This window comes from Ixodes scapularis, unplaced genomic scaffold (assembly GCF_016920785.2).
Source record: "Ixodes scapularis isolate PalLabHiFi unplaced genomic scaffold, ASM1692078v2 PGA_scaffold11__112_contigs__length_91849675, whole genome shotgun sequence".
In the NCBI taxonomy this organism is placed as follows: domain Eukaryota; kingdom Metazoa; phylum Arthropoda; class Arachnida; order Ixodida; family Ixodidae; genus Ixodes; species Ixodes scapularis.
Window position 1 is genome coordinate 56597704 of NW_024609837.1, and position 18489 is coordinate 56616192.

An 18489-nucleotide genomic window follows, 5' to 3' on the forward strand; every position below is an offset into this window, starting at 1 on the left:
AAAAAATAAAAAAAAAACGAAAACGCGGAACCCTAGCTATACCGGATGTTCCACGTCTGCACACGTGAGCTTGCTCCCAGGTGGTCATGGTTCATGTATTTCGTTAATAGTTGGCGTTTTTGCGTTCAGCAAGTCACCCAAAAATGGACTCGTAATCCAGTGTGCACACGACAAACAGGCTGGTATAGGACATTGGAAATGCACGGAGTCAGATTTTGTTTTATTTTTAATATTTCACTACCTGCGAGTTCCGCTCTAAAAATAAGCATAAAATCTTCTTGCAAAATTATGTTCGCGTGCCTATTTCTCGTACGCAAGTTTAGAATTCAAATTCACAAGGCGTTCCAAATGTATTGGTTCTTACATCCGCACACTGATTCTTAAGTTTCAATTAGAAACTTGCTTTGAGTTACTCGCATAGTTTATAAAAATGCAGGACTGGTTCACACGGGTGGCTGGAACGCGCCTTAGATGCCACATGGGCATCATCGCCGTTGCCTCCTTCCCAGCACCAGTGATGCTGCGTGTGTGACATCACACCCACGTTGTGGCAACATTTCGTTTCGTGTGATACAGCCTCCAAGGTGAGTGCGCTCGGCTTTATAACGTCACCAAGAAAGACCAACGTTGGGCGCTCACCAAGCACGTTCGACTTGGACATACGATTGCTGTCTTGTAACGTGAAACGTTCTTCGGCTAGGTGTTCAGCATTTCCTGAAGCCCAGATAAAAGTGTGGCCTCGAGGCTCGACACTGATTGGTTGTCAGGTGGGAAAGGAGGAGTGAGGTGCTGGACGCTGATTGGTTAACGGGGAGTTCATGTGACCAGAGGGTAAACCAGAAGGAGTGAGGTGCGAGGATGAGCTCGACCACCTGTGCGCGCTGAGGAAGAGTAGCTCGAGAGTATAGGAGGCCCTGGAAGAGCGCCATGTTTATCAGCCCGATTAGCGGTATTATCGGTTCATTCTAACAACAACTATCAAGTGCACACATGGCACGTGTTAAAACATCTGATGAAGAGCGCCGTGAACGTGGGCGTCTAGCGTCTGGAAACTCAGAGTATCGCCAAACGTTTGTGATGCTAGAACTTTTCACGTATGCAACAGAATTGCCTAGCAATTAGCCATATTTATTATTATTCATCTTTTTTTTTTTTTTTTTTTTTTTTTTTTTTACGAAAGAGGACAGCACAGATGATATTCACTCACACGGAAGGTTGGGCCTTTTGAGCGGCCTGACGGCGTTTTCGAGCTGCAAATTTCGCGTGTCGTCCGACTCTCGGCAGAGGGTGCCCCCGGTCACGTTCCAGATGAACTCCGTGTACCTGCGGCCGTATGTATTCTGTGCGTCAATATTATTTCCCATCATTGGCGAATGATGCCGTGACTTTTTTTTTTTTTTTTGGTGTGTGTGGGGGGGGGGGGGGGGATTGGTCATAATTTTACATGGTTTTAGAACAACATTCGGGAGTTTGCCATATTTTTGTTTATTGCAGAATTACCTTCATACTCAAGCTAAGTTCGATTTGGTCCTAAGAAACGTAAGTGAAGCGTAACCGACTGCCGAATACCTGCTCGGCAAGCTCCACCGGCCACGAAAAAAAAAACGGCCAAGACAAAAAAAGAAACAGGCTAGATTCCGGGACGTTTCGAGAAGGCTTCGCCAGCTGCAGAAAGTTCAAAACCAACCGCAAAAAAAAAAAAAGGGGGGAAAGGAAAGGAAACGGCCTACGAAACCAGAACGCGGCGACGCTGACCAGATACCACCTATGAAGTTAAGGCCTGCATCTTTTTCCCCAAACGTCACCTCTACTGAATCCGCGCAGCGCCACCTGGCTTGCGTCAGCATCGCCGACAGCTCGTCTTGCAGCCTCTCACAAGGAGCGCGAGGTAACCACGCAACGACGCCAAGACGAACGCGCATGCCGCTTTGCGGCCTGTATCGTCAAGCTCCAGAGCGTTTGCCGCTTGGGGCGGGCCGGAGATCCGCCAGAGATGACGTCATGAGAAGGCCTTGTCTTCTAGGTGATATCGCGTTGACAAGGCGTCGCTTGCTTGGAAGTCTGGAACTGGAGTCAGGAGCACGCTGCGTTGCTAATGAAACGCAATTCCGCGTATGACCGGTTTGATCAATAGATCTAAATAAAACAGAATTTTGCTTTAGTAGATACGAGGGAGCTGAGAACAGACTGCGCCACAAAAGCCAGCCGGTTTCGGTGAAGGTTCGTGCGGCCGTGTTTACCTTGAGACACGCGTGTAGATGCCAGGGAACCCGAGGCGGCCACAACCGATGCCCCATGACACGACTCCGACCTGGAGCCAACGGCCGTCCCCTCGCTTCAGCATCAGAGGTCCCCCGCTGTCGCCCTGCCAACGTGGACGACGCAGGTCATCACGGACAACATGCGCTTCGGCGGGGGCCGGCACGAGCGTCCGGCCCGCATGGGGCTGCCGAAACAGACACGCTTTTGCTGTGCATGGCAAGCGTACGTATTCAGTGAGGACATCAACCACGCAAACAGATGGCTTTCCTCCTCGATGTTGTCTCCACCTCTTTCTTGTTTTCGGGAGTTTGGGGACTGACAACAACAACGGAATCCTTGACGACAGCCAGCAGAGTGTGTAAATGACTACGTCGCGCTCTACGTCATGAGCACGCTACAAGGCTTTGTCCAAGGACGCCAGCGGAAGGTGACTCTCCCCCCGGTAAAACACGTCTGAAGGCGGGCCAGTAGTGGAGGAAAAATCTCTACTTCCGTTCAGCAAATGCTGTGAAGAAGCGTTTTATTTTAGGTGTGCCCCATGATGCGTTTTCTTTCGCAAGTATAGCGACAGGTGCATAAATACACGTGGCGCGCACTCCACCTAGCGCATTTAGCTACCAGTACGCCTTCCACTCAATGCTTGCAAGAAACACCGATCGCAAATGTTAGACACGGCAATAAAGACGAGACTAACACTCATGGAGGCTGCTTCCACAACCTTGAGTGGCACTAAAATACGTATCCAGAGCAACCCTATGCCTGCAAGTTGTATTTCAGTTTTATTTTCGTTTTAAGTTCCACGCTACATAGATGGCGCCAACAATTGCCACTAGTACAAGTGATCTACTGTAGCCAGGTGGCACCACTAGCCACCATCGGGCCCGTGCCCTCAGGCCGGTCGCCCCGGGAGTTTGAGCCCCATGTTGTTAACCCCTGATATAAACAGTACGGTTCAAGAACACCAACAAGTCGGACGTCTCTTTCTCCGTGTTGTACGGAACGGCGTTCCTGGAACGCGTTCTTTTTAGGAAGAACGAAGGAACGCTGCCGTTCCATTTTGCGTCGGTGGAACTGGAACGGGAACTACAAGAACAGAAGAAGGAACGGCGTTCATTTTTCTTCGTCCGGTGGGGTAATTTTTATTTTATTTTTAAAAGGGGAATTCTAGAAAAGTATTAAAACAATATCTTTACGAAGAGCAGGATCTCGTTAAGTTTTTTGTTAGGGTTTATTTTGTGGGGTCCTCGATTGGTAACAGAAGGGTGCAGGAGAGCTATAGTGATAATTGATTCTCTTTTCAGTGCCCGAGACTGCGGTACAGAAATAAAAACATTTAGTCGAAGGAAAAGACAGAAAAAGGGACGTCTCAAAATCAGCTACTTTCTTAGCTTCCACGAATCCTCATACACCCAGAAATCTCAGGTCGACTGCAGCCATCACTGAACTTCAATAAAAAAACCTACAGTTACAACAAAAGATAAGATTAAAAGACATCAAACGCATCTGTGTACCCCAAACATTGGCCAGATGCACAAGAATTCACCTTTATTCCCTCTCCACTTCTCCCACCTTCAAACTGGACAACAAATTCAACCTTCACGAAGAGGGACTGGTGGTTTTCAAGACTGACCTTCCAAAAGCCCTCCCCTCTTCTCCACTTGCTCGTCTTACGGACAGCAACATCGAAAAGCAAACGTTGTTTAGTTCGAACACGGGAGTTTGTTAGATTGAAACGTGTTAGGTTGTAAAACGCTCATGCAATGTGGGGCAACAGTACATTTCGCTCGTCTGCATAGCCCACCACAAGTATGAATTCGGCAAAACGCTGAGATTTTTAAAAGTGAATATATCAACAAATCAAACCTTGCTTTCGCTTGTTTTCTTCTTCTGGTGTCCTTCTATCCCGGCATTCAAATTTGTATGTAGCTATTTGATAGGATAGATAAAAAAAAAACTTGGTTTGATCTAAGTAAATATGGTAATTAGCAAAATACGAATGTAAGTTGAATATGTAACGTATTGTAACAATACGTTCCATTTTTTTAAACCGTAACGGGACTGAGTTTCTTTCTCGCAGATGGAACTTGTAACGGGAACGCGTCCCAAAAATCAAGAGGAACGAGGAACGAGCTTCCGTTCCTCTTTCTGAGGACCGTGTACAACACTGCTTTTTCCCGGGGCCTTTCCCGCGCCCCCGGGCTCCACCGGTCACCACCGCATCATCGGCATGTGAGACCCTCTCAGTTCCTCAGGCCCGCGTGGGCTCTGCTCTTCTTTCATTTCACAGGTTACCGATTTTACCACATTTTGGCGACGAGCGATTTATTACACTTTGGCGACAAGGTTAATTACAACACAAGTAAAGCCAGAATCATCAGACACTGCCAGGGTCGACTTGCTGGTGAATGTGGGTGTCTCTACCCGTGGTTAAAATAACCGCAAGGGGGATTTTGGGGTCCCGTGACCGGCTCCGTGTGGAAACAGCCACTGTAGTGGGGAGAAAGTACCCGATTCCGCTCAGCAACGTTAAGTTTTGCGTATCGTTTTCTTTTTTCTTTTTTTTTTTTTCGCATAAAACACGATTTTTGCTTAGAGATGGCTCCGCGTGCCACTCCTAAAATAGACAAATATCATGTATTACTCTTAAACCGCGGGCACAGTGCTAGTACATCATACAGAAGTCAATCTGCAGGCACTGTTTGAGGCATACTCAGGTACGAAGCAAATATCTGCTTCAAACCTGCTCGAGGCAAGCACCTTGCCTTTCGTATGATTAATGAGCAGTGCGACTAGGGCTCTACTTTTCAAGCATATATGTGCTCCGGGATACTTTTTTAGGGTGTCTCCGTCCAGCCTTCCTATAAATGAACACCACTGTGTGCCTTATTTACAACAGTTTGTTGGACGCGGTATGCAAAGTTGCAGTCCCTCATAAAGGCGGTTCGCTGCAAACATGATGACAGAACTATCTTCGGGCACACTTCAAGCAAGCGCTTCATACTTGTACTTCGAACTGTCTGCAGAGAGTTTCTTTGTGACGGGACGATCATCAAAGTAAGAAACACGTGTCCGCATGCGCACTGTTTTTTTGTATGATGTACATGAGCAGTGTGGTTGCGGCCTAAAAGCGTCACCTGGCAGGTGTCCTCCTTGTTCCCTCCTGCGCAGAGGTTGTTGTCGAGGATTTCCTCGCCCAGCTTCTCTCTGCACGCCGCCAGGCTCATGAAGGGCAGCTGGGCCAGCTTGAGCACGTCGCTGGTCTGGCTCACTGCGCTCAAACGAGGGCCAAGCCCCTGAGAACCAGCCCTCGGAGGAAGGCATCCGACGAGAGAGCTTGTTTAGCCAAATTGACGGGACCATTCTACGAGCAAGAAACACGCCTCAGGTAGCGTCAGCACACTGTCTTTTGTATGATGCATTAGCAGTGTGATCAAGGTTAGGCTCTTTTTAGAAGCGCCAGAGCCACCAAGGGGGGGGGGGGGGGGGGGAGCGTTCAGGGGCATCATGGGAACTGTGAGGGTGTTGCGCCCTTTAGCCAAGCCTCACCTAGTCGAGCAAGGTGGCGCTCACTAACGCCCGAACTGCAGCACCATGTTTAATCTACTCATGCATCCAGGCGAGCTAACGGTCTTCAAACTACTTCTAACATTGCTAAAACAAATGCCTTTTTCCTTTTTTTTTTTATCTGCGAAGGAAAATAAAATACATCAACCCTACTCTGTTCGCCCTATAATTTGATACTGCAACCAAAGCTAGAAGCGCGAGGCAGCCCCCGCTTCTGCTGTGAGACGTGCATTTCTAGCGCGAATGCTCGTTCTGCGGAAGAACGATTTAAAGCAGCGACCTGGGGGCCTATGTTGCGATTTTTGGACTCCTATGGCGACCAAAAGGAGGGAAGCGCCAAAAAGAGAAGCTTTAGGAAAGCCGAGTTTCAGCGGCGCCTCGTGGCGAGGCCTGAAACTCGTTTTTTTTTTTTTCGTCTTTTTTGTGGTGCATTAGGATGTGTTGGCATCTATGGTGTTGGCGGTGGGCGGGCGCAGCTCATACCATCAGGTGTTGGCTGCGCAAGCCAAAAAAACAAAAAAGCAAACTAATTGGACTCCTTTAGTAAGCTTTACATAGAGAAAAAACATTTTACAACGTGAACGCGCTTGAAACCAGAAAGCGCGATCAGCTGGTACGCGCTCACAGATAACTGAAGAACCCGACAAAATAGGAGGACCGAGTTTTTGTGCCGCTTAGTGAAAACGCCTGTCACAAGGCGGCGCTGAAACGCGGCCCTCAGCCGGGAGCAGGCTCTTCCAGAGGCAGCGCTCAGATGCCGTGGTCGTAAGTATAGAGTTGGAGCCTTCCTGCTTGTGGCATCGGTTGGAGTGGGTAAACGGGGTGTAGCTCAGCTAATTCCCGTAGCCAAAAACAAAAAAAAAAACACGTTGGGTGCGTGAGTGATATCTCGCTCTTTTGGCGCGTGGCCCTCGCGCGATGACATTTCCAAAAAACCTCATACGATCTTCTGCGCAGCAAGGACGAGAACAAAAGCAGAGAACAGAACACAACAAGACGCAACTTTCAACTGAATTTTATTGAATACGTGTTACGCTATTTATTGTTTCAACCATAGTCACAGTGACAACGAAACAACAAAAGCAAAAGAAAACCACCATCACAGAGCATAACTGGAAAATAACACTATCTCGTTCTCAGGGAAAACAATTCCTTCTCCGATAACACAATCGACAGTATAGCAACACACGTGTCTCCTAAATAATCAATGTGCTCGGCTTCTAGAAGCCGAGCACTTTGAAGGAATTGTTTTTTTCTGAGAACAAGATAGTGTTATTTTCCAATTATGCTCCGTGATGGTGGTTTTCTTTTGCTTTTGTCGTTTTGTTGTCATTGTGACGATGGTTGAGACTATAAATACCGGAACTCGTATTCAATAAAATTCAGTTGAAAGTTGCGCCTTGTCCTGTCCTGTTCTCTGCTTTTGTCCTCGTCCTTGCTGCGCACAAGATTGTATAAGATGTCAAACCAACTCGCCCAAACAACAACTCTTCTTGATTTCCAAAGAAGGACGGTGACCCATCCAGAGTGATGGCCCATCCAGAAAAGGGCATTGAACAGACGTGGTGTGATTGAGGGTTTCTCACCTCATGTGGGCAACGCAGTGCAGCACAGGGCGGTGGCAAAAATTTCCGTCTGCCTTACACAGGGACCCAACGCGAACGTAGGCAATCTGGTTCTCGGAGGCGGTACGGCGGTAGCAGCAAACGACGGAGCTGCGACCCTCACTGCTCCCATAATGCCTCACGCGTGCCGCTTGAGGGCGCGCATAATTTTCCAGAAAGATCTATTGGCAAATCAATCTGCACTCTTTGGTCGCGAGGTCATGCCAGGCGCGGGGGATTGCGAGATGTTTTGCCGCCGATCATGAATTCCCGTTAGCTAAAGGTTCCTCTGTGATCGTGTGGATGGTGCATAAAGAAGGGAGGCTTTCTACAAAAACACTCCTAGTTAGAACAAACATTACCAGAAATTTGTGTTTTCCCTTTATTTATTTGTTTAACTTTTAACCGATTTTGTATTCTTACACAAGTTGATGCGTATTTATGTCTTTTTTTTTTTTTTTTTTTTTTTTTTTTTGCTTAAAACTCGAAAGTCTACGGTCTATAGTTGCAGCCTTAGAAGGCCAGAAGGAAAATTTCGTTTATCACAGAGTAGCTGGCACACGCGGCGAATAGACCTTTCGGGAAATATGTGGCACCCTCGCCTACTTAACGCATTGTGACGTTCCCATGTACGGTACGTGAAATTACCCAGGAATCGAAGACTAAGCAGAACATCATTCAGCATTTTGCGATTGTGGGGCGCAGCTAGAAGGCAGAATGAAAGCAAAACAAACTATGTGATTACCTCCTTTCGTGTTCGCTTTTTATTTCGTTTGTTTGTTTTGATTTCATTTTTTTGTCATCATTTTTTGTTCATTTTTAATGATAAAAGAGAATCCCGCCTCCAAGATGTACGAAGCGTTCGAGTCGGCACGAGCGTGCATCTGAACTGTCCCACAATGAACCGTTTTCAAAAGTACGAGTCATCTACATAGTAGCTGCTTGCTGCGCCAATTACCTTAGTTGGGCATTGTTTGGTCACGCATTCTAAGCATGTACGCGACACAAGAGTTGCGTCAACGTTCAACCTCAACTCCGATCCAATCACAGGCTTCGTGCCCAAGAAATGGCGAACGCCAATGTTGCTTGATGGCATCTTCCGGAAAGATATATATTTCAAACTGACGTGTTCGCAAAGCGACGCGTCGGTCAAGAGCTCATCAGTGCAGACCTTCGGTGACGCGACCCCAGCCGATGACGGTGAAGAGCGGCTTGCCCTCCAAGGAAGTGTCGTTGGTCTCGATGCAGAGGGGCGACACGAAGTCGTGGAACACGATGGGTTCGGAGAGCACGAGCACCGCGATGTCGTGCACGTACGCCACTCCGCGGTAGTCCGGATGTACCCTGCACTCCTTGACGGTCACCGGCAAGGGCGTCGACGAGATCCGGTGGCCGCCGAGCACGGCACGCAGCTTCTGCTCTTTCTGCCTGGACGCGAGCAGAGAGGACGCTCCACTCTTCAGAAGACAAAAACTACCCCCGTTCGTTTGTCTATTCGTGGTCCGCCGTCATGACGGATCAGGGTAAAGAATATAAATCGAGACGATTTAAATCGTGATTAAATCATGATTTGAATCACTTCACTTCTACTGCCACAATATAAATCAATAAAAGCAAGAACAAAATCGCCAAAAATAGTTTCTGACTTAGCTTGTCTCTCATTTTATGCTTTCGATGTGCAATTGTTTTGTAACTATATTAAATAACCATCAAACAAGAACTATTGTAGCAGTTTGAACACGAGCAAAAAGCAGTGATCTTTGGAGCAAATCGAAACGTAAAGACTCTTTCTACCTTCCTCTTTGTACGACATTCACATATGGTGTTTAATTACAAGCAAATCATAACGCGAAAGAAAGCAGCAAAATAATGGAAAGCAACGCCATACTGAAAGCAAATCATAGCGTAAAAACTGCTATAAAGGATTGTTTTACGAACTAAAACTCTACTAAGGCGGGATTTCCGTCAATAGAAATTTATTCATTGAAGTGTACTTCGAATGTACATAAATTATCTCGTCCGCATTGTGGTCAATAATGTGATGGATTGATCAATCTATCTGCCATGTTTAAAAATACATCTAGCGATAAATAGGAACTATAATTTTCTAGCTAAAGTGATCTTAATTAAATTATTCTGATCTAAATTAAATAAATTTGATATATATCAAATAAGTCAGATTTAAATCAAACAAATTTGATTTAAATGAAGTAAGTTTTATTTATATAAAATAAATCTTACTAATTTAAATGCCAGCCTGTGACAAGCTCATCTTGTGGCCGGATCAGGATATTTTTCTTTCGCTAGCAAACACAAAGTGGTCACGGCGTTTTTTACGCTGCAAAACCAATCGGAGAAATTGTCTACTGCACATAGAAAGATCGAACATTCACCGTGGTGAAGTTTACCTTGGGAAATTTCAAGATGTAGGTATTTTCCTGTATAAAAAAACACACACAAAAAAACAAATAAACTTGCCAAGGTAGACAACGACCGTGTTGGCACACGATCGAGTTAGCGATGAATGTGACTCGTGGCGCCATCTCCCGATCGGAGCCGCTAGCATACAACAGAGTGCGTCGTCTACTCGCTGTGCCTATCGGGAGATAGAGTCTCATCAAGTTACATTCGTCGAAAGCCAACTCGGTCGTCCGCGAACACGTTTATGTTGTCCCACCTGTAACAAAACATAAGGCTGGCTCACACACTTTCGACTGCTTACGACCGTGCGCCTTCAAACCCCTTACGGCGATAGAACACAACCTCTACACCTTTAAGGGGGTGCTGGACCACTACCGAGTAGAACGCCGAGCCTACCCAGAGGCTCACAGCACTCTCAACAAGGCAGAATCCACCATCCTCCGTCAAGTCCAGACGGAGACCTTCCTCAACCCGGCGCAGTTGCACTCGTGGTACCCAGATACTATACGACCCGTCTTGCAGGAACTGTGGCGAGATCGCTACACTCCACCATATACTCTGGGGGTGTCCGGAGCTGCTTCTTCATTCGAAGAATAAGGAGTTCATCAAGCAAGCCAGGCAACCAGGCGCCTGGGAATCCTTCCTGCGGGATCCTGACCCCACGACTCAGAAAATTCTAGTCCAGCTGGCCTCGGACGCCGCCGGGAACATCGCGTTTCGTCTGTCGACCGAGGGGATCGCTTCGTCAAGGGTCTCTCCCTAAGAGAGACTCGGTTGACGCGGGGATCTAACAGTCTTGGACCCAATAAAGTTTACCTCACCTCACCTCACCTCACACTGGGAGCCGTGAAGCCCTTGCAGTTTCAGTATATTCCCTATTTTTATCGCGCATCCTTTTTTTTTTTTTCTTCCTTGGCTCGAAAAACTTTTGGCAATGTTAGAAACGACAGTTTCTCTTATGTAGTACGCGTCTATTTGATCCCTAAAATACCGCAAAACTTAGTAAAATGCAGTTCCAGGGTCACCTTATAGATGGCACTAGAGTGCCAGTGTGTTGTGTGTTCTTTCGTCTGCGAGAACTTGGTCCTAATTGGCGCAAGTATGTGTACGGGCATTTCCATACTATTGACAAATGACTCAGAAACTCAACAAGTTTGTGTCTTGTGACTTTATAAAACATATGCAAAATTCTTGCCAGCTATCATCACCATGCCACTAAGAGCCGCCATGTTGGGTGCTTTCACATCTTCCAGTTGTGGACGAGCCGCATCTGCATTTAACTCGGTTTTCATAATATTAGGACCACTTATTTCTGCACTCAATGGGTTGCTATTTAGTTTTGGTTCAATAAAAAAAAACAGAAAGATGGCTACAAAATTTAGGAAAAGGAATTGTCACCAACGAGGCCGCCAGACAAGTAGTGAACCTGGCCATTCTGGTCAGTGAACGACCTTTATTGAGGACGTTGTTTGAAGGGATTGTACTAGACTTGCAGCAGATGGTCATATTTTAGTTATGACTTTCGAATTTATTGGGCACAGGAACCCTCCAATATGGCGGAAATTTGATAATTGATCAGGAGTAAACTATATGGCGCTTCTTTTTGCATATGGCATATTGCAAGCATCACTGTAGAAGGCGTAGTCAGTGTAAAATCATATTGAATGTGGCAGTAGTATTCCTATGAAACCACATATGCTGAGTGGCACGGGACTGGATGGTGCGTGCTATGGGGATATGGCCTGAAGAAGCTTCCACTGGGTAGTGGAAAAAATAGTAGTGTCATGGCCTCCTCTATACTGACAAAGCCTGGCAGATCGCCACGAGACACGGCCGTTTAAAGTGAAAAGGTAGAGCGGCAGGCAAGAGCCACGTAACGGGCACCCCGCTGCGGCGAGGCACCGAAACACACTTGTCCCGAGCGATAAAATGTCCGCTTGTGCTTCTCGCGTTCCTCGGGCTACCGCTTTTATTCTCGTCGGGTTTGAAAACCACGTTTCGGGTCCTCGCCGTTGCAAAACCTGTGCGCTGACTACAGACTTCCCGAGAAATGCTCTGTGCTACCAAATCCTTGCGCTCCAAATATGCGACCGGGCACTCTCAGTGGCTCCGTCGTCGAACTGCCAGGCTTTGTGAGTATAAAGGAGGCTATGGTAGTGTGGTCTTTGTGCTTTTATTTTTTTTATGTCCTCTCTTCTTCGCTTGAAGGGCATTTCGGGAGGTGACTGCCAGTACTACATAGAAGACAGGGCCTGCGAATGACTAGTGAATCCCTGAGCCACCCCAAGTGGCAAAGCACACTAAAGCTCGCGACAGACGCGCTCGTGTTGGCATCGCCACGTGCCAGCGTACCACTCGTTGTGAGACGCTGTAAAACGCGCTGGCCTCGATGCTTACGCAAACTAGACGGCGCTGCGTGGGTCCACCAGTGATGACGTCTCTGCGTGTGTGTGTGTGTGTGGGGGGGGGGGGGTGCAGGCCTTCTCTTCTAGGTAGTATTACCCCCCCCCCCCTCACCCCTGGTTAGGTGCGTGGCTCTTTGTTTGGGCAGGCACTCACTCGGTGCAGCAGTGGGCGGCCGTGAGAACGTGCTGGGAGCCGATCACAGAGCCTCCGCCTACCAGTTTCTCTTCTTCGTCCACCAGTGCCACCTGCGCAGTTACGCATCTCCACTCAATGGACCTTTTCCACTAAGCTTCCGCGCGTACGTAAACCGCTTCCCTTGGCCTTGCTTCCCGCTGTCCTCATTTTCGAAGGGCAAAGACCAACCTATTCAGCACGACCTAATACTGACCCCCACAGATGAATCTGCCAGCGCGCATCTTGTAGTACATGACCGCGGCCGCAGCGTTTCGTCACGACGCGCCGCAGCATAAAGGCTTTTTTTTTTTTTTTCCTGTGGTATCCGCATATCAATGGAAGGCGCGCAAGGCCAACACCACGTAGGTGGTGTTGCCAAGGCGCATCGGCCTCATCTGGTCCTGACCTGCTCTCCTCGCAGGCTTTGTGGGATCGAGTCGTCTGTCGGTGGTCGCGTGACAGATTCATCATTAGAGGCGCCGGTTGCCAGCACAGTGGCTATTTATGGATAATCCGAGAACGTGCCTCATTTTGACAATGGCACAAAAGCTGAGGGGATGTTACACCGGGCGACGGCGGTAGCGGAATCTGAGCCTTGGGCCTCGGTACCTCGGAGGCGGCAGGTTTCTAATTTGTCTGGGCTACCTCCCTGGAGCCTGATGCTTCGACCCCTGTGAGCAACAGCAGCACCATGCTCCATTATATTGTGTGGCTGCCCTCCATTGCTGCCGGGGAGGGAATTTTGTTTCTCCCACAAAAACAAGGGTAAAAGAGAAGCTTTTTCCCGCACTGTTCCTACAATCTACCGCGGAGCACAGATTACTACCCAATGCAAAGGAACTTTTAACCTTGAAGCTGCGAAAAAATAGTTTCGATTGCTGGCGTCCGGACAGCCACTTCGCGGTCTGCCCGGGTCGCTCGTCCGCCTGCCCACCCGTGACGTACGCGGGTAGGGAAAAGTATGCCTGTTTCATTGTTGCAAAGTAGAGGGTAGCCTCCTGGAACCCTCGCGGCCGGTGAAACATAAAAAAATTCAATAACTTCGCGGAAGACTTTTTTGCTTTATCAAATATTTTGGCTATCAACTGAGAAAAGGTTATTGATGCGGTCTGCCAATTTTCAGCCAAATCGAAGACTATCAAAAATCGGCGGGTCGGCGCACAAAAACGCGTTGGTTTGGATCGCGCTTTACCAGCGGCCGGGTCGCTGCGTGCGCTGCGCCTCCATGAAGAAAGCTTCTCTGGTGGCATTTTTTTTTTCAATTACGCCGCACGAGATCCAATGGGAGCCTCGTTCCTTGATGACGCGCACCACCCAATGCGAGCATAACCCATCAAAATCGGCTGCTGGGAAAAAGGATTTAAGGTGCCGTTTGACCAACGTTCGGCGTGGTTTCAAAACGGATGACGTCGGTTCGCTCCATGGGACAGTAACGCTTCCGCAATAAAAAGGGCGGCGAGACGTCACGTCGGGTCGCTCGCTGATTGGCTCAAGCGAACGCGTCGAGGGAAAAATTGGGCCCAGACACGTCGTCTCCCTGCGTCGTCCTCCCCGGCGCGCGACCTTTTTTCAATACAAAAATAAGCGTAAAAGACTCAACTCACGACTCGCGTTTTCCCGCAGTGTGAATGCGCCCTAAGCCGGGCGAAGCGTTGAGGTTGGGCGGCTGCATGCTGAAAAACAAGTTTGTTGCTCGTCCGCCGTTATTCGCCGAAAAAGTGTTCAAAAACCTTGTGTAAACGGTCGTAGCTGCCTTTGGAAACCCGTGAAAATATTTACAAATGCGCAGCACCGCAGGAAAAAGGCACAAGTCGTCGAACGCAGGCCACGCAGTCAGGCGGTGTGATGAAAGTACATGCCTTAGCACGCCGAAGTGCTGCGTTTCTGCCTGCTTGGATACCGATAAAAAATCGACGCCTATTGGATGTGTTATCACTTCGAAAAGGTTTCGCTAGTGGAACGTGCGCGAAGATGCATGTGCCTCTGGTGCACACTTTTACTTTGCTTCGACAACTGTATTTGTAACTTGAGGACTACCAAAAAAAGCGTAAAACTTAGACGAAGGACGAGTGAGAGGAATGTACACGACAAGCACTGACTTACAGCTAAATTTTTATTAGGAAGAAAGATGAAACCATCGGAACCACCAAAACACCGCCGATCTTACCAATGTGATTACAATCTTTCTTCGCAACGACACATGTAAGTAATCTCGCTGCCAAACAGGGCAATGGACGGCCATCTGACATTCATACCCGGTGCGAGGAGGGTATACGTGTGTCATTTCCTTGTCCATTGCTTTGTTTGGCGGCGAGATTGCTTACATCTGTCGTTACGAAGCAAAATTGTAATCGCATTGATAAGATTGGCGGCGTTTTGGAGGTTCGATGGTTTCATGTTTCTTCCTAATAAAAGTGCAGTTGTAAACCAGCGCTTGTCGTCCTCTCGCTCATCCTTCGTCTGAATTTTACGTGTTTTTTTTATTTTTTTTTTTTTTGTAATGCATCACCAACTTGCCCAAGTTACCACTCTTATACAAGTAACTTGAGGAACTCGCAGACGAGAAACGAGTTTGAATAAGTGGCGTTCGAAAACCTACCTCCCGTCTTGCACTGCCTTGCTCTCTATCTGTGTTGCCATGTGACGTAAGAAATACAAATTCATTCGAAATTATTTCGAACATTGCCATGGTTGATAGTACATGATAGCAAATACATTTTCTTTTCTTTATTGATAGCAACCACTGATCAGCGATAAAAGCCCGCCAGAACAGCTGGACAATCCAGAGCTCTGCGACCGACATGTATGCAGCAAAGACATGTACACGCCACACAGCTTCAAACTTTTCCCGAAGGGTTAACACATCCACACGGCGTCGATTCTTGATCGGTATTCAAGCATGCGGTATCCAAGGCATGTCCTTTTATCACGCTGCTTGAACGCTGACTTGCCTTCGACGAGTTGTGCCTTTTTTTCCTGCGATGCTGCGCTTTCGTAAAAATTTAAACGGGTTCTCAGAGGCGGCCACGACCGTTTACACAATGTTTTTAGAAACTTCTCCGTCGAAGAACGGCAAACGAGCACAAAAATGTGCCTTCTAGCACGCCGCCGTCCAGCCTCTGCAACGCTTCACCCGGAGGACTTTACGCAGGCCCAAGATGGCCAATTCGGAACTTCCCGTTGCAACACTTGCGCAGCAGCGACAAAGTGGGGCAGGGCAGCGTGTACCCGACGGGTTACAAGAAGTTTGATGGTGTGAAATCAGTGCTGGGGTAGCTTACGCCAGCAAAAGTAAAATATCAAGCAAAATACTGTGATATTTAGGCTTCCCTTCGACTTGCAAGTTGTGCATATGACATCACCTCACCGGAGAGCACGGGAAAAACAGAATTTTGTTTTTTGTATACCTTATTTTTGCAGTTTTTTCAATAGCTATTTTGAATTTGGAGAGAATAAATCATGCCGGGACAAGTAAAGCCTGTGTATTCTGAATCCGTGCTTTGTCTGGGTAGCTCGAGAGACCGCCGGAGCTGGAAGAACACTAGGTTAGGTCATGGGTCAAATGGGATTACTTGCGTCGACCCAAAGCCCTACTATAAAGCGAGCGTGTAAGAAGTCGGATAGCACCCACCATCCAGGGAAACCGATGCGCCGGCTTAGTTTCTTCTCCACCCAGAATCCTTGACCGAACAGCATTCTCCACACCACAGCCTGAAACCCAAAGGACAAACCGCGCTCCATTACATGGCTGGCATTGACGTCACATCAGCCGTCGTTGCTCCAGACTATGCTCCGGATGCCCCTACCTTCTGCAATATGCGTTTGGCACCATCGAATTTATTCTTCTCTGGAAACCTTGCCGAGAAGAACAAATTCGATGGTGCGAAATGTATGCTGCACAAGGTACGGGCACAGGAATGGTAAGGAGCGAAAGCGGCTGGTGCGGTGCCTTACGACGTCATGTGCAAGGAATGTATTCCCGCCAGGCGGTTAGCGATATCGACTCCGTTAGAGTGCCTCAATGTTGCTTGCTTGCTGGAACATTGAGGCACGACTCCGATAAGGCTGCGCTGCTCCGTTCAACAACTGCGAGGTGTCGCGTACATGGAGAGGCATAAATAACCCAATACCACTTAGAAGGCGAGGCCCGTGGATTACGTCATCGTTAGCACCACTCAGCTTGCGTCAGCCTCTCCGCCAGCACGTCTTGCAGCATGCCAGGACGAGTGCAACGCTATAGCACGCGGCATCGCCGAAGCGCGCGCGTCTGCCGAGCTTCAGCGTGTTTGCCACTTGGGGCGGGTCGGGCACCCACGGATGATGACGTCATGCGCATGCCTTGTGTTTTAGTTGGTATTGCCTAACCGCCTTAGCGTGCGCTGGTGTAACAGGGAAGCTGCATGCATAGGGATGTCTTACTGCAGTTCTGTTGAAACACGTAGTTTTTACCGCAGTCTGAAAAAAAAAAAGAAAACATAACCGGAATTAAACGAGGTTGAAAGGTGCACTGCAATAAGCAGTACAATTTCTGACACTTTTCTATGGGGTGGCCGTACATCCCAAGTAGCACAGTTCTCTGTGCCAAAATTTTGTGATGCGTCACATTGACAAGGAGACGTTCAGCTGGAGGTTTCCAGCTGAACGTAGAGGGGACAAAACGAAGAAGATTAAAAGAGACACATACTGCTGGACTATCAACCATTTACCGAAAATCTTTTTAGTCTACACTCATGAATTATACTGTTGTGTTCCCAGGGGTAACTTCTTCAGTGTGATCTTTGATGGATAGCGTTAACATGTTCCCGACTTGGTTGTTCACATGGGGCACTGTTTGAAGATACAGCTTTTGTGAACGCTAACCATCAAAGATCTCACCAATGTAGACGCTACCCCTTGGAACGTAACAGTATTACTCATGACTGTAGATGAAAAAGATTTTCAGTAAATGGTTGATAGTCCAGAAGTGGGTGTCTCTTTTTCTCTTCTCTTTCGTTTTTTCCCTCTACGTTCAGTTCCTTCAAAAGCATGTCAAACCAACTAGCTCAGCTCCAGGCAGTCACAGATTGACGTCACTAAGTAATAGGTACCAAGTAGCTCAACTTAAGCCTATGGCCAAAATTTCTGTTTTGTCTGTCAATTTCTGGCTTTGAAAGCCCCGAAGCCAAGGCACATAAACAAACTTGTTTGACCAGGGTCGGGGTATTTCGGCTCTAAGTCGACAAACAATTGGGCGCGAAAGTTAGGCTTCGCTTTTTAGATTTCTGGTTATTATCTGGCCTCTTTGGGACTCAGTTCGTTTCCCCCTGGCAACTTTGGGCCTAGATTGCCAACCAAATGCCAAACAAGTTTGTATTGTTTGTTCATACCAACGTTACTAAACCACTCAGTTGGGAAACTGCCATAGAGACTGCTTTGAAAAAGTGGCCCCGATTTATCCACGAACATCGAGCTGATGACGAACACAACGCCACCATTTCTCCCTGCACGTTACTTCTCTTTTGGCTTTAATTGGCCATTTCGGCGCCGAAACAGATACAGCGGAAGAGGTTACAGGAGTGCCCACACCCCGGTCTCCCCAGCGGACGCACCGCGTATACCGAAGTTAAAATGCACCTAGGTCGGGACGCGCTACCTGAAAGCACCGCTGAGGCATGGTAGTATAAAAACAATATTAATTGTGCCGCAAAACCTTGCAAACTAAAGATTTTAAAAACAGCACGCGCCCTTTATTTTGTACTAAACTCACACAAATTTCATACAAAAAAAAAAAGTCTTTTCCGTATGTTTTTACGCAAAAACAGGCTTTCTAAAAGCTGAAGGTGATTACAGTACAGACAAACGATAAAGAGTGGCGCTGCTGTCGTATTTAGCTCGGTCTCTGTGGACGCCAGCGGCCCAGGTTTCGACGGCCAGTTTCCCAACTGAGTGTTTTAGTAACGTTGGTTTATACTGAGAACTAAATTTATGTAAAATTATACGTTTTCAGCTTTTAACTGGGCGATGCAGAGATTTCTGTACTTTTACTAAATAGCGCTTGCTACTTGACATTCATAACGTA

General features: G+C 47.6%; 1 protein-coding gene across 1 annotated transcript in view; it reads right to left on the bottom strand.

The window, feature by feature from the left end:
- LOC115308428 (transmembrane protease serine 9-like) overlaps positions 1-16941 on the bottom strand; it is a 53959-nt gene extending 37018 nt beyond the window's left edge. Inside the window, exons 1-7 of the mRNA XM_029966350.4 lie at positions 16851-16941; positions 16063-16142; positions 12411-12502; positions 8602-8858; positions 5397-5530; positions 2241-2365; positions 1208-1323 (exon numbers count right to left, since the gene is read on the bottom strand). Of these exons, the coding sequence (XP_029822210.3) occupies positions 1208-1323; positions 2241-2365; positions 5397-5530; positions 8602-8858; positions 12411-12502; positions 16063-16142; positions 16851-16908 (862 nt within the window). The 5' untranslated portion in view covers positions 16909-16941. The remainder of the gene's footprint in view (positions 1-1207; positions 1324-2240; positions 2366-5396; positions 5531-8601; positions 8859-12410; positions 12503-16062; positions 16143-16850) is intronic.
- Positions 16942-18489: the final 1548 nt, after the last annotated feature.